Raw genomic sequence first — 16,896 nt, 5'->3', positions numbered from 1 at the left:
TTAGGACTTCAAAATGCTCAGAATACAGCTGAAGGTCAGGGTCAGGTGGAGTGGAGCTTGTCTGCAAAGCTACGCTGAAGCACAGAACTGTTTGAAAGGACAGGATGAAGAGCACAAAATGGATTTTGAAGAATGCAAGATGGGTAAAAGCTGCTACCCCCTACCATCAGGATTTTATTAGAAACATATCAGACACAAAGGTGCCTTTGAATGTTAACTTGATACCATGTTTTCCTTTGCAATGTTTTCCAGTTCATCGTTACATTGCTTTCATGTACACATAAATGCATCGGGCATCTAAGGTTCCTTATTTTATAGCACTACTTCCAACATAATTTTAGCTTTTGGGCAAGACATTGAAAGCTTTCTCTGATGCATCTTCAGGAATTAAATATGAATGTGAAGTGTAGATCACATTATCTGATAGCTCAGGTTCTACATCTGAGTGCTTTGAAAGTGCTCTTTCTGTTTAATTAATGAAAGGGGGGGAACCTTTTTTCTAATACATTGTCTTGACTTTGCAGTCTGAAAAGTGCATGGTAGATGAATCTGTGATGTCTTTAAGGAATGAGGGAGTCAAGGCTCCCTCACTCTTCGAATTATTACATGCGCCATATGTGGGTGAATAGCTTTGTTGTTTTCGAAATCCATTTACCAAACATTGGACAACTTAATGTCTATAAACTTACAGCAATCTCTGTTACTTGGGCATGTCATATTTAGAGTACACAAAAATGCTTGCAAATCATTTTGTATGTAGTGAAATCCTGCATCTTCCAATATGTATTTAACCACACGTGCTAGAGTGTATAAAAAGAAAAGTGAACACTGGACAATATTCAAGGTTATGACTGAGAACAAAAGAACTCTAATTTGTCATGTATCTTCTTGGATTTTTCTCCAAATATTATTCTGATATTTCTGGGGTAGAACTATTTTACAAAAAGAATGTTTGCAAGAAAGATGTGACCCTTACTATACGATATAAAGTAATGAAACATTCTGAACTGTTCCAGGAAGGCTAAATGATCCTAAGCACTCACAGTGATCCAGGATGACTGAGAGTAACTCACTTGTCCTTTGCCATTCTGCCTTGCAAGCTGCTAGAAGAGCAGAGAAGCTTTTTCTATCATCTCCCTTCTCTGTTAAAAAGTCAGCTGAGCAGAAAAGCAAAAATAGTTCAATATGCCCTGTTATAAACTTCCAGCTCTTGTTATTCTGAGTAAATCTGGAGTGGCAAGTGCCACTGGTGCAAGTGACAGAAGCAGAGCCAACTCATCAGCTTTCTTCTAGGAAGGAGATAATCTCCACCATGCATAGATGGGCTGATAATTTTAGCTCTCTGTGTTTTGTGACTGTAGCAGACTAGAGAATCTGCGTCAATAATATACATTGTCCTCTGCTACTGAATAGGTAAGATCAAGTACTGCAAGAAGCAGTTTCACGAACAAGCTGAACTGTAGAAACGTGTTCTTCTCATCTTTTTCTTACTTACCCTGTTTGTATTTGGCTAAAAAGCCTCCACCTTGCAGACTGCTATCAGTCCTTAGTTTTACATACACGGTGTCTCCACTGGAATGGATGATTTGTGGTATCTGATCCCCACAAAATTTACCTAGCTGTTTAGCATTACTGCTGTTGCCATCATATACCTTCAAACAAAAATCAAACAACAAAAAAAATGAATAAATCCGATGACATTACAAATCAAAGCAATTTCCCCCTCACAAATGTCTGCTTAGGAAATTGTTCCTGGGTATATAAGAGGTTAAATTCTGTTCCTGCTGAGAGGAAGCCTGACAGGTATTTCAGAAACAAGCAAATCAGTGGAAAAGTAGGAAGCCAGTAACCAAATACTGATGGGTTTTGAGGGGCTTACTCACCCAGAGGAGAAATCTGCGCTCCATTTTGACTCTATTAAAAATATTCAAATAATTTCTGCAACAATTCAAATATGAAATTTGGGATTAACGATAGTGTTATTGATACTGTTGTGCCTTTTTCCTTGTAATTTACTCAGAGAGCATATTAAGGCCTTGGTCCAAAACACACCAAATTTAAAAGCTATAGAGAGTGGCCCTCCTTTCAGTGGCCTTTCTATCTAGACACAAATGCTTTTCTTACCAGAAGCTGCACAGGCACTGCTGCTTTACCTCTCACAGCTCTGTATATATGAAGGTAGCGTGTCAGCATGGAGCTTTTCTATTCTGGATCTATTTACTTACAAACATCTGAAGGCCGGGGCCATGTGTTTTTCCTTGCCTGTGTACTCATCATACTCAGCTGACTCCTACGTAGCAAAGCGTCACAGGGTACATACCGCAACATAATCGAAGTTGCACTTTGGGTGATAATCTAGATGGAACTGTTCAAACTGGATTTCAAATGGGGTTCCTCTGTTTCCTCTGAGCAGCCAGTAGCACTCCGAATTGTGGTAATATGGCATAGGGTAGTTGGGAGACATGAAGATACCAGAAGCTGTTGTCAAAGTCCCACCGCAACCTGAAAATGGCAAAGAAACCAAAGTAACATTTAACACCTCGAAGAGCAGAGAATTAAACATGATGTGTGAGATTCATGCTACTGACCTCCTTCACATGCCAAGAATATCTTCAGTGATGACCCAAAAATCTGAATTTAGCCAACAGTGTTGTAAGCAAAAGAGAGCCCATAGCTCCTAAAAATATTTAACCTGAAGAGTGTTCCTGATAGATAGCTGATCTTCAGATAGAAAACTGCCCATTAAATTATTGGTTACTGCTTTCCTAAACATATGAGAAAGTTGATGCTACATTATATCAAGGGAATAGTAATCACTCCCTGTGGAGTAAAAGAAAGCCCAAGGATCAAGAAAGTTGTATCCTTAATCTTCACACCATGACTATATGTTGCTATATAATTAGTAGAGAGATTGTGGAACATGGGAAGCAGAAATGATGTGGGGGAAAAGGTGACACATTGAATACAAATGACGGTTAAAAAATGAGGTGTGTAAAATGGCTTTATACTTGATGCAGTCACTTTACCTGCTGATGTACCATCCCACTCTGCTGAAAATCCCTCTCTTGTGCCATATTGGTCACTTACAAATTTTATCCACAGCTTGTTACCATGAGAGATTATAACAGGAGGCAGGTCTGTACCACAGTATTTTCCAAGAGAAGGAGAAGTTTCATAGCCTCCATCTCTGGAATGATAGAGAAGAATTTTGGGTCAAACAGGAAAACCATGAGGAATGTTGACAAATGAAAAGTCTTGGAATTCTTTCAGGCCTGGGAAAGACTAATCCTAGCTCTTCACCTTCCCCAGCAATACAGCTGCCAAATAGTGGAAGAGTCCTGCTACTTGACAGTAAGAAGTCCTACCACAAGCACCTGCTTGCTGGTTATGTCTGGTCTCTCATCTCAGCAGCATGTCCAGAGTCTGTCAATACAATGACAGACTCAAGAAGTTTCTCAAGTAGACTGGATGCTGCAGAGGTAGCATCTCTGTATCATACATGTGCCAAATCATTGATGTAACCAAAGGTAATCTAATTTGAACAAATAACAGTTTGGTCACTTCTCACTGTTTAGCCTGACATAAAACCAGATGAGCTGACCTATTTAAAAAAAAAAAAAAAAAGAAAAGAAGAAAAAATAGGTGTATTTGCCATCACACAAATGGGAACCCATTTCTGGGTGCATGTTTTGAAGTATTTTCTTATCTTTCAGAATTGTTCCTACAAACACTTCTTATTTTTAAATGAAGTAATATTTCTAGTAATATTTTCTAATACTGGAATCAGGATGCACATCTAATATTCTGGTTTGCTACCTGCGCATGTTTCATGGGAGTAAAAAAGGCAGCAACAACCTGCTTATCAATTGCTTTCTAACCTTATCTTTAAACACTTTAATGTTACAAATACCCTAGAGGTCATTAGGACAATAATAAATACATTTGTTTCTAAATATCAGCATAATCTTGATATTACGCTTTTTAAGTGGACAGTAATACTTTCAATTATGCTTTCACAGGTTTATACCTGCTTTTGGAGAAATTCCTACTTGCTACTCTGTCTTCTTACTGTCCCAGCTTAAGCTGCTTGCTGCTGTCTCAGGTTACTGGCAGTTCAAGAACTGTGCCAGAACCTCCCCTCACTTGCATCTTGGGCTCTGCAGCTGTGGTCAGATGAACAGTTTTCTTAGTTGACTGAATGCAGCTTGTCAGAGGACACCTCAGGACAAGAAACCAGAGTGGCATCTCACCTAAGACTTATCTAGCTACCCCATTTAACTGTAGGTATCAGGTTTGATGAGGCATTCTGGAAATCCAGTTATGGCAGCAGAAATGTGCTGGGTTGCATTTAGTAATGTTCTGGTCATATCTTAAAACCTGTTTAATGCTGCTGAGCTCTTCATAGTGACAACAGAGATAGATTTATGCAATAAATCACTGTTTTCAGTTCCCAAGGTGAAAAAGTGAAAAAAAAACACTGTTATCATTCAGGTCTACCCCAAATTGAGGTGTTAACCATTAAAATAAAGTTAGATTAAATTTAATCTCAGATTGTTGTTTTAAAATGAAAAAATGAAACACTTAGAAAATATTGAAAAAGCCTTTCAGTTTTTCATAACTTTCTCCAGTTTGTATGTACAGCTGAAAAAACAGCTAACTCAACAGGAATTTAAAATCTCAATACTGCAAGTTCAGCAGGCAGCTTTTTGTTTGGTTCTAAAAAATAAGACACTACTTACAGCATAATAACCCATATAGAATATCTGGTATAATGTTCAGAATAAGTTTTATCATGGTTCTCCTTGAGGTTATGGAAATACATGGCATGCTCAGAGTGAAAAAATACACTAGTGTTCTGCGGACATGGTTCATCTAGGGAGCTGACTCATGAGGACAAAAATGGGTGCACTGATACTGCAAAGTTCAAATCCTGTACAGCAACACAGCAGAAAGGACGTGTACTTGGTTGCTCCAATCCAGGTGCAGGACCTTGCACTTGGCTTTGTTGAACCTCATGAGGTTCACAGGAGTCCATTTTTTGAGCTTGTCCAGGTCCCTCTGGATGGCATCCCACCTCTCAGGGTTATCAGCTGGACCCCTGAGCTTGGTGTTATGTGCAAACTTGCTGCAGGGGCACTTGATCCCACTATTTACATCACTGATCAAGATATTATAAACAGTACTGGTCCCAATATGGATCCTTGAGGAACATAACTTGTCACTGATCTCCATCTGGACATTGAGCCATTGACCACTACTCTCTGGATGCATCCATCCAGCCAGTTTCTCATCTACCGAACAGTCCACCCATCAAATCCATATCTCTCTAATTAAGAGAGAAGTATATTGTGGGAAAGTGTGTCAAAGGCCTTACAGAAGTCCAGATCATGTAGTTACTCCATCACAGAAGTCCACTAGTTTGGTCAAACAGGATGTGTCCTTGGTGAAGCCATGCTGGCTGTCTCAAATCACCTCCCTGTCCTACATGTGTCTTAGCATAGCTTCTAGGAGAATCTGCTCCATGATCTTCCCGGGCACATGTCCGGGGGTCCTCCTTTCTACCCTTTTAAAAAATGGGTGCAATGTTCCCCATTTTCAAGTCACTAGAGACTTCACCTGACTGCCATGACTTTTCAAATATCATGGAGAATATGCCATAAAACAGGTAATAAAATTCTTGTTTCTGCACTGAGGAAAACAACCAGAATGCAGTGCATGGGAACCAGTCTACACACTTCACTGTCTCTGAGAACTGGAATTTACCAGGTGGGAAAGCCGACAACAGAGCAGGGTGGGAGGAGGAAACGGTGGCCTTCAAAGTCCCACATTGGCAGCACAGGTGTATAGTTAAAACTATGGCTTTTGAACATACCTAACTGGATTTGGACAACTTCCATTGTTAACAGTAATAAGAACAAGAGAAATAATCAGACTTGCCTGATTTCTACATAATCCTCAGTACAGCGTTTATTCCCGTGCAAGCTGAAGTTGGTGAAGCTCAGTACAATCTGTCTGTTTATTCCCACTGTGATGGTGTATATACACTCCATCCGGACAGGGTAGTTATTGGGATAGTTTGGAGATGTTAGCACACCAGTTTCAGTACTGTAGTCATGTGAGCACACTTTAAAAAGAAAAGAGACATATATGAATCAATTAAATGTGTAAGCAAAATTAACAGGAAATTTCTGCTTCCAGTAAAGGAGCAAACATCCTGTGCTCCTGTGCATTATAACTCTTCCTCGACACACCTTAGTGCTAAATGTCATCACTATAAACTAAAACCAGGACCCAGCTTTTTCATGGAAAATCTTATTTTTGAGTTAATTTGTTCAGCTTTTACCATAACACTGTGTCTGTAATAAACAGGCTATGCAAGAGTAGTTCCAGCTGCCTAAGTTGGCTTTGACCTAAAACCCAAGTAAGCAGAGAAGGAAAACTGAAAGGGATGTCTTGATCAACACAAAAGGCAGAATTCCTGAATTTCTGAAAAGAAGTGGTGGTGGAAACTGAATACAGTTTCTAACTATGAGGAGATGATATACTGCATAATAATTTAAGGGCAAGTTATGAAATTACAGCTCGGGTCCTCCATGTCTAAGCTCTGTCATTTCTATGTCTGCTCCATATCCATTCTAACTACTAAAATGTTTTTGCTTTTAATGGTATATATTTAATGTTGTGGGTTTTTTTACATACCTGGTCACTTGGAAGACCTCTGTTGAAAATGTTTTCTGTGAGATAAATAGCCCCAAAGCTAGCTACCAGACTCATGTTCCTACTTCACCATTACGAGAACAAAGAAACATGACACAGAAACAGGCCAATCATTTTCTGTCATTGGACTGTACTTTGGTATTGACAAGTCAAAAAGAAATGTGACCCAAGTTTTTCCTAATGGCTCATTACACAAAAAGCAATAAAAATTAAAATGAAAATGTACACATATTTATTAGGTTACTTATTTTAAACTAATTATTTCCTTCTGATTTGGGAATGGCAGGTTGGTAGGTGCCTGACTTATGCATGTTTAATGGTTAGAGATGTTGCAATGCTGCCATTCCTTATCCACTCAGAGGCTGGGAGCATGAATGCTAGCTTTCAGCCTGGAGAATATTAAAATTGATGGTGGTACTAGATAAGGGCCCTTAGGGTAAAAACAGCAACACAGAAGCCAAAATATTTTTATCAGCCCTTTTAAGAAGAAATCCCACAGAGTTGTCCTGGTTGCCTCCCTCACCAAAATTTCTTTTTTTAGGAGTAATCCATACAGAAACTCATATCCCAAGTGTGCTGTTTTAAACTGGATCCTCTATACTGCTCTACACTTCACATTTCTGTCTTATGAGCTAAGGGGGATAAATACAAAAGGTGGAACAGTGATTGCCTTAGAAACGTCAGACTTCTGGCTACAGTGAAATAAATCCAAGTTAGATGCTGCTATGATGATTAGGAAAAGCATAAATGAACCCACATTTTGTGTCAGCCAATGCTCTTCTGGTAGCTGGATTCATTCGTTGTGTTCTGTTTTCAGCAGGAGTGCTGGCACTCCCCTTCTGCACTCACCTCACTAACATGGCATTTGGGGGGGTGCTTGGGCAGGAAAGCTATTAGCTATTAGCAAAGTTAGCAGAAAAACAGGACTTTGACTTCTTTGCCAAAGTTCAGAATGCAGTCTAACTCTGTAATGTAATTGTTATATGCCTGGAAAAAATATGAATTCAGTTTAGTTTGAAGACACTTACTGCAGCTTATGAAAAACAGAAGGCGGTGGCAATTGTCAAGGACAATCGCGCATCTTGCCTTGCCAGCGTGTGAGGTTTTGAAAACTATTCAATCTGCTTTCTGATTTTGGTACTGCGTGTGTTTGCTCTTCTGAAAAATAATGCCATAAATGGCAGTAACCCATTGTAATAGCCAACAGTAGAGAAAAATGCCAGCTTCAGTACCACTCACTCATGCAATCATGCATACTGCAGAAAATTATATTCCTGTTTTCTCCCATAATGAGATACATATCATTTGCCACCATTCTAATTAATAAAAAATAAAACTATAGTGTCATATGTAAAATGGCAGTTTTCTTTCTGTCTTGGTCTGCCAAAGGAAAACTGGGATCCCTAACAATTAGACCTTTATGTAACACTATGCATGTTTAGGAAAAAAAAAAACAAAAAACAAACAATAAAAAGGAAGAAACTATCACATGAAGTATATTCCTCTCCACAGGCAATGGAAAAGCTCATCTGCACTTCAGGGCCTTCTGTTACTGGTGCTGGCAGATGCTCACAGGCTTAATTTTCAACAAGAAGGCACAAAAAGGCCCTTTGTGCCGTTTCAGACCCAAATCCCTTAGGAGCACGGGGTACAGCTGTTCAAGAAGAATCTCCAGCTGTCTTCTGCTAATTCACACACACTATAGAGGTGTGTACACATCTATAGGCATATATAGGCAGACTAATACCCTGATCGAACATAACCAAGTTACAGTGGTCTAACAAGTTGCCAGTCACCAGCTGATTGAGCCTTTTTCTGGACACTCAGTATAAGCTGAGCAGATGCCCAAGGTGCATGTAGAACTTCAGCTTTTTTTGATGTCTTTGCTCAGCCTCGTTCAATCATTACTTTCCATTCCTGTCTTTGCTCGAAATAAAATTTTTTAAAATACTGCACAATACCCCATTTCAAAGTAAAACAAATTACCACTTGTGAAGAAGTTGAGGACAATAAAATACATACACTGTGTTATTCCTATTGAAAAATTGTGGTCTGGATTTTTCAAGACCCTGATCAACACTTCCAGGAAAGACTGAGCCCTTTCAAAGATTTTGCCCAAGATGGGCAAAAGAAAACCCTTAAAGTCTGTCATAACACTTACATGGTTGTAGTGACATTTGTCTATCTGGTATTTGAGACATGTACTCTAGGAAAAAATCTAAATATTACCATGCTTTCCATGTGACTTTCCTTTTAGAAGACAGAAAGATGGCCAAGAACTGAGCACCCAATGTACAGATAGATTAAGTGGGCAATATACATTTTAAACAGCTGTGTGTCATATGGGTATATCTGACTGATGGATTTCCATTTGTATTCCTGCTATATGAGCTATTCACAGCTACCAGCTGGCAGACTGCTAAAACAATTGTTTGCACTTCATGGACCACAGCCACGGCTGTATCTCATGGCATTCACATTTTTTGAGCAGGAAATACAACTTTGTCATTATTTTCAGGCTACTTTTCAACTAATTAATACATCACATATAAATCACGCTAACAAAAACTTTTTTTTTCTAAGATGCATAGAGAAGAAAAATAGTTTTGTTTTACAAAAAGACCTTTTTTTTTCCCCACTTATATTTATCTTTTTTTTACTCCTTTTTTTGGATAATCTTATCCCTCTTTTCAATAGCTCATTCTCTGTAAAATAACTTGAGGCAAAAGCCTATTGAAACATCTAATATGAGCCAGAACATCTTTGACCAGTTCTGATATTGGTTACACTGTAGCTGGCTAAGAAAACAGCTCAGAAACATGAGGGATTTCTATTGCACAAGAAACATTATTAGAACCATATTTTCCTTAGCAGAAAAAGTCAAACTAGGCAGCAGATGTAAAGAAAAAAAAAATCATAGCTTTGGTAAATATTTCGTATATAATTATGTTCAGCAGTTTGATACCTTAGTGTAACTGGATATACATAAGATGAATATCAGCCCTAAATGTCTCACAGTAGGAAAACTAAACGACATGATTTCAGGGAAATGGGGAGCTGCTTCTTGTAGCAAAGTGTACATACACACATTTGCCTTCTCTCAGGCCACAGTGACTTCAAAACCCTTTATTCTTAATCAAAAATGAATGTTAGCTGTCCAGTATTTATGGCTATTTTAAAGTACTGCTATGCTTGTACTGGGATCAAAAGAAATGAATCTCTGTAAAGAAAATATTGTAGTTACTGTAAGTTTATTACTCTCCCTTTCAGTAGTTACCTGCTACTTCGCCATAATTCTGCAAACTATAGTGGTTGAAGTGAAAAAAACATTTATTCTAGAGATCATAGTTGTAGGTCTGAGTGAGACAGAAATATGGATTAATGTTGAGTGCAGAATATTTTAATCTTGATGAACTATGAGAAGAGATGCTATGAGAAGAGTTAGGAAGGAATCAAATATGCCCATGAAATATTAATAGGAGGTAAAGTAAAAATCACATTAACAAGCAAAAACCATATACACAGAAGTTACAGTTACAGCTGCAAAAACAGGCTCACAAAACACTTCCTTTATGAAGCTGATAATTTCACAGTTTCTCACTAGTAAGAATTCAGTTTTCAAACTACAGACTCTTTCTTGGAAAGACTTTTAAAAGTAGAACTTGCTTTTTGGCCTATTATTTTCTAAAGAATAGAAATTTCTTTCTTGGAATAGTTCTCATTAAATCTTAATAGTTTTTACTGGCTTTTTTGTTACCATGCCAAATAAATCAAGTATGAAAGAAGGCAGCTGAGAAAATGGATTATTTGGATTTATAAGTTATCTGGTAGTGAACAAAAACAGTGGCAAAATCTGTAATGGGCTCGCCTACACACATGCTTGAGAGATGAAATAATAGCCAAATTTTCCAAGCTGTCACCAATAAAGGAGTTATTTTTTACAAGGTAGAAATTGGAAATTTTTCTGGTTTTAAGCAGGTTGAAGAAACCCAGAATGTAGGAAAAAATAAAAGGATTAAAGCAAATAATAGCAAACAGTAAGAAGCCATTGGTAGTTTATGTCTGCCTGGATGAGTACTATGAATGTCTGCTATTCATCTAATAAAACCCTTATATCCTGTGCACACACATATAAACCAGCTAGAAACTGGTTAGTGATGGATACACAAATAACCCAGCTACAAATCTATTCTCATTTTTACTGGTTTTCATTGTCCCACTCTACCTCTTCTGTGGTTTAATTCTGCTAGGCAGAACCTGTCCTCCTACCCACATAAGTCTGCGTTTAGCAGTGACAAGATCAATAGCAGACACAAGTCCGTTGGGTCTATGGAAGCAGCAGTTACAGTCTTTCACCAGGAGGCTGCTCTTTCGAGAGCACAGCTCAATCACTGCTACAACAGTTTCAGTGCTGGAGAGATGTTGGACCAGGTATGGTGGGCTCAGCATTGTTTGAAAACACAGACGTGTCCCCACCCTGGAAAATCCTCAAACCAATTAGAATTCTGAGCAATTTGTTAGTTTTTCTCTGCTTTAGAGGGCTAAGGGAAAGGACAGTCATTCTTCGGTAGTCTTTTCCCTAGTGATGTATGTCTTGGGACCCTTAAAAGGAGACACAGATTTAAGACATAACAGGAGCCTTGTACTCTTCTGGAGACAGAAATGTTGCACTCCATTGTGATGAAAAAAAACAGCTTGTGCTTTCAGGTTATTTTGCTGCTTTATCAAATTTCATCCTATATGACCTCTCTCTGCCTACTATCAATATTGCATCTTAATTGGGACTAAATTAATTTTCATGGCACCCGGGAGTCTCTGATTCAAATGAGTTGTCCATGTTTGCTAAGCTTCTCAGATCACACATACTTAGCTGAGAATGCATAAAGCAAATTCAGAAAATAATTTTCCTAAATAATTCATGCAGTTCTGCCATGTCAGCTCTTACCGGCTTTTTAAAGAAAACAGCAGTGCTGCTTACAGGAATTGCTTTCTGCTTTCCTAGGGAGGAAAAGGCTTGTGAATAAAGCAGGACAGATAAGAAGGGGTTGAAGAGGCACCAGGCAGTCTTCTGTTAACAGAATGTTTCTGTTTCTAGTAGTGGTTATATAGTGACAGCTGAAAACATTTAATTTGCATAATGAACAGACTGAGATATTACCTTTTGTTGCATCCAGGGAGATATAATTAGCTGAGAAGCCCTCAGATACAATGCTGAAATCGGCCACGAAGTACAACATCATCATGTTGCCACCACTAGTGAGAGAAGGTGGAATCGATCTTCCACAGTACCTGCAGCAAAAAGATGCCTCAAATTGAATGGCAGCACTTTATGGGGCATCTATATTCCTGGAAGAGGATTCAGCTTTCCTGAGAAGTTTGAGCAGCTACACGTACACAAATGTCTCCTTTGGATGATACAGACCCCATGGACCCTGTGTCATGGGACTAAATAGCACACTACATGTCCAATCTTGCATGGCAAAGTTGATGGAGAAACTGTTCATCAAGTTGTCGAATTATTATTGAAATTATTCTATTCCATACCTACAATGTATTCTGTTCTTTTGTAGGAGTCAGAGTGGCTGGCCAAAGGCTAAGATTGCAAAACGCTCTCCATTATAATATGAGAGTCATTTGCTTCTTATTTTCCAAAATACTGCCATGTCAGCCAACTACTTTACAGACTGTAGCTGCAGCTGGATACTGTTCCCAAGTAGTTCAGATGTTTTGAATTCTAGGGTGGCAAGAAAACCCTGTGTATACTGCAGCTGGTGAAGGGAGAAAAAAAGCAAAGATTCTTCCTTAAGATAAAATCACATATCAGGAGAAAGTGAAAACAAAATCCTATAAAATGCAGACTTCAGTTTAGTTTTTGCTGAGATCCAAATGCACAATTTTTAAAGTAATATTTCACTTCTGAAAATGCTTCAAATCACATCTTTTCCTTGCACAGATGCTTTTGAATTTATTTCCCACAAATCAAAATGTTAATGGAGCTGGACAATGCCAGCTACTGAAACCTGTCCTTAAAAAAACTGTCCTCATGACACAATCTAGTTTCTCCCAGTACGATATTTATGAAATATGCTTCTCATCCTATGGTCAAAGAAAGCAAGCTGCCTCTACTGCCTTAGGCAGAGAAATTACTGGTATTGTTTCTGTAATGCAGAGAAGTTAATCTCTCCACAAAATTTAAGGAAACAAATTGGATGTCGAGATCTACAGGACAGTACTCACTCTTCAGTAATTCAGCTCTGTAGGCTAATAGACATATTCACCTTCCCAATTTTTGCACAGTGCTGTTGTCATATATTTCAAGATAATCCTTTCTGCAACTGTCTTCAAATTCCAAGTTAAATGAAGTGAATGTCAGACGGATAAGGTAGCCAGGTTGAATGGAGATAATCCAGGTACAGTTAATACCATGTGGGTAGACATCTGGATGACCTGGACTTGTAATGGTTCCTTCTGGCCCAGTGAAAGTCTCTCCACATACTGTAGAGATTTAAAACATCAGGTTAAACAATATACTTATTAAAAATTTAGGCACTTATAAAACTGGATATTCTTCTTTCTGAAATTTCATAGTCTTTTATTCCTCAATGCATACTACACAAATGTTTTCAGTGTACAGGAAAATATGGAAAGTCCCAACACTCTACAAAGAAAACAACAAAAAATCTTTACCTGTATCTAATGGCCAATACTCAGCTCTGAAACCAAGGCTGGTAAGAGAGGAAGCTCTGAATTTGATATAGAGATTGTTCTGTGTAGACTGCACTCTAGATGGTCCAGTTGTACCACAGTATTTATACAAAAGAGGAGAGTCTGTGTTGTTGCCATCTTTGACCTGAAGAACAGTGTATTCAAAATATCCCATACAAATTTCTACTATATTGAAGTTGCAAACATAAATGAATTAATAAGAACCATATAGAAGAGATTTTACTAAGTCCAACCCTACCCTACTACAGGCACATACAATGCAACCTTATGACTGCCAGAGAAGGACTGTACCACCCAAAAGGTGTCAGATGGAGAAAAGCTGAGATCTTATGCCCTCAACAGTAAGTAGCACACAAACATCCAAACCCAGGTCTGTCTTTAATAATTAAAGACATCTGATACTCATCTCTGATTATCAAAATGGGCATGCCAACTTTGGAGAACAAAGAAAAGATTTGGGGTCCCATTATGAACCTGGAAAAGTTTTTATAACTACTGTAGAAGTGCTTGTCTGTCAAACAGTTCTGCTTTGGTGGAGATGAGTATGAAAAGGAACATACAGATAAGGATCTATCTGCTTTTCATAGTATATGTGTACTATTCTTTACCTCAATGTAGTCCGAGTCACAAGTGGTTGCATTTCGAACATCAAAGTCGACAAAGTTAAGTACCACCACTTTACCAGGCAGCTGGGTGATGATCCACTCACAGGTCTTTGGGTGAGGGGACATCCTGGGGTAGTAAGGTGAACGGATAGTGCCTGCTCCAGACAAGGAGCCTCCACAGGCTGCCAAGAGACACCAAGAATCAGCACTTGTGATAAATGGTTTCAAGGAATGTATAATGGGATGTCTATCAAACATCACTATGGAATTAGAAGAAAATCAGCCCTAAAAACCTTCTTACAGCTCTACTACAGATCATCCAAGTGTCATTAAGAACATATTTAAAAGAACGTATTGCTACAATTATAGCGTAAATGTATACACAGAAGACCAATCTAACAGTGCTCATGAAAACTTAGGAATTTGACTCATTTGTTTCACACAAACAGACAGACTTGATGATTAAAGAGTAAAAGGTAGTGATAATGAAAATAAAAATATTTAGGTAGAATTATAGCTATAGCATCTTTGTTATGTTAGTGGTAAGTGATTTATCATTAATAGAAGCAATGGGGGGTGCATTTCCAAGAATGGTAGGAGTGTCAGAAAACAGACCTACTGCAGACAGCATCTTAGCACTTCTAAAGGCAGCAACAAATAGATAAGCTGGCTCTATTACTTTTAATTTCCTTTCTTTTGATGTTTGTCTTAGGCCCATAATACGGATAATACGACACTGAAATGACTGAAAGTGTCCAAATTATAGATCAGTTGACTGAGCAAGTCACCAGTTCCTCTTACCAACTTGATAAATGGCTCTGAAGCTAGCCCTTTGCACAGATGCATCGGACTTGAACTTGATCCAGAGGCTGTTGCTGGTAGAAATGATTGGAGACATAAGTGTACTATCACAGAACTTTCTAATAAGAGAAGACACCTCACTGTCACCATCTCGAACCTAGTCATCAAAAAGAAAAAAAGAAATATGTGAGATCATGAAAGTGTTGGGATCTGATATCCTGAGCAAATTATAATCTCACAGAAACTGCTAAATTAAAAAAAAAAAAAAAAAAAAAAAAAGAGTAACTGTTTTACTTATTTATAAAGGGACAAAGAGCCATCAAAGTAATTGTCACAAGCACATGATTTAGAAGAGCTCAGTGGAAGGATGGGATGAGTTTACATTTTTTCTTGACCTGATTCTCCTACATATTTGGTGTAGCCCTGTGAATAGTGATACAAATAACAGGTTCTCTAAACTACATGAACAATGTCTCCCATTGCCAGTTGGGAGGGTGGTATGGAGAAGGAGTTGGCTTGGCTAACATCTTACCTCTGCAGCACTGTGTCACAGGTTTTCTCAAATAAGAACTTTTATTGTGTCTAGTTTCTTATTGTAGATCCCTTATCACAGGCAGTTCCTTCCTTAGTAAAAGATTAAAAAACCCTACCTGAGCCGGTGCCTGTGAGCTGTATATGGCCCCTGTGGAAACTCTGCAGGTTTCCTGGTGTCACCAGGGGTGGGAATAATCTGCATATTTTCAAATTGACAAAACAATTGTCAGAGACTGACTTTTAGAGTAACATGAACACCCAAAAGCTATCTCCCTAGTTGAACTTAATTATAAAAGCCAGTGAGACAATGTTTTAGAAAAATGTGCAAAATCAGGACTTGCTAAAGAGCACAGTGCTTTGGTTATACCAGCTGTCCTGCTCAGAAAACATCGGTGCTGTATCTGCTCTGGGCTGAGCCCCAGTGAGCACGCAGGACAAGGGGAAGGCAGCAGCACAGGGACACGAACGGGCTGTGCCCGCTCAGTGAGCAGTGAGGTAAACGCCTTGATGAACTAATACAAACTGATTGTGTTCAACAGAAATGGTTTTGTTTCTCTGGCTGCTGTGAATTTAGCTGCTGTTCTGCCAGCAATTAGGCAAGAGGAGTACCAGGCCAAACAAACAAAAGCTGTCTGTTTTCATTAAACACACTTCCCCTCTCATTTCAGAAATTAATTACTCTTCATTCCAACAAAAGTCTCTGAATTAGAGGAGGAGGGAAGCGAATGGTGTCAGCACAATAACATATTTTAAAAACAGATTAACTACACGGAGTTGACAGAGGCCTATTCCTCTCTTGGTCAAGAGACTAAGCACAAAACCCAACCTGCAGTGCCAGTTACCCACACAGCCTGCAGCGGGGTCCCAGCTCTGGTCCCAGTGCTGCAGTTGTCGCTGCACCTGCGCTCATCAGTCAGGTGCCTGTGCCCGGTTTGGTTTATATCTGTTTACCTCTGTGCGGTACAGCCACAGTTTTATACCAAGAACAGTACCCAGAAGTCATTCCATTCCATGCAGGATGAAGTATTCATGGCTGTCTGGAGAAATACAGGCCGGATGCGATATAGCCAGGAGTCCCTCAGGTCCCCCACACCCTGCCCACAGCCCAGGACTCCGTGTCAGCCTCCAGGGCCATGAGTCCCTGCCCCAGCGACATCGCAGCAGAACTGGTCTCCAGCCCCACATAGCCCTGCCCTGCCTGGCCATGGGCTTTGCTGAGCCAAGACCACCCACACACCCTTATCCCAGCCTGGCCTTGGTCCATCCCTGTCCCCAGGGAGTTGCCCAATGCCCAGGGCTGCACTGCTCCCTGGCCAGGGTGGTGGAACAAGCCTTAATATGTCCCTTGGGGACCCCCTATGGCCCCCAGGAGTCCTGAGCTGCACAGCACCAGGTGAAACCTCACCTGCAGTTCGTCAGAGAAATGCAGACCTGGAGCTGGACAGAACTCGGTTTAGGGATAACAACGAAAATTAAGAAATGATATCTAGTGCACTTAAAAGGCACCCTATAG

The 16,896-nt window shown here is 39.3% G+C and overlaps 1 protein-coding gene across 1 annotated transcript in view; it reads right to left on the bottom strand.

Moving 5' to 3' along the window:
- The window catches only part of CUBN (cubilin), a 140,578-nt gene that overhangs the window by 102,872 nt on the left and 20,810 nt on the right, over positions 1 to 16,896 (bottom strand). The window contains exons 18-26 of the mRNA XM_065050909.1: positions 14,850 to 15,006; positions 14,052 to 14,230; positions 13,405 to 13,567; positions 12,996 to 13,212; positions 11,876 to 12,006; positions 5,938 to 6,124; positions 3,027 to 3,187; positions 2,321 to 2,502; positions 1,496 to 1,652 (exon numbers count right to left, since the gene is read on the bottom strand). Of these exons, the coding sequence (XP_064906981.1) occupies positions 1,496 to 1,652; positions 2,321 to 2,502; positions 3,027 to 3,187; positions 5,938 to 6,124; positions 11,876 to 12,006; positions 12,996 to 13,212; positions 13,405 to 13,567; positions 14,052 to 14,230; positions 14,850 to 15,006 (1,534 nt within the window). The remainder of the gene's footprint in view (positions 1 to 1,495; positions 1,653 to 2,320; positions 2,503 to 3,026; positions 3,188 to 5,937; positions 6,125 to 11,875; positions 12,007 to 12,995; positions 13,213 to 13,404; positions 13,568 to 14,051; positions 14,231 to 14,849; positions 15,007 to 16,896) is intronic.

This window comes from Columba livia, chromosome 2 (genome assembly GCF_036013475.1).
Source record: "Columba livia isolate bColLiv1 breed racing homer chromosome 2, bColLiv1.pat.W.v2, whole genome shotgun sequence".
Lineage (NCBI taxonomy): Eukaryota > Metazoa > Chordata > Aves > Columbiformes > Columbidae > Columba > Columba livia.
This window is presented reverse-complemented; position numbering and strand designations above follow the sequence as displayed.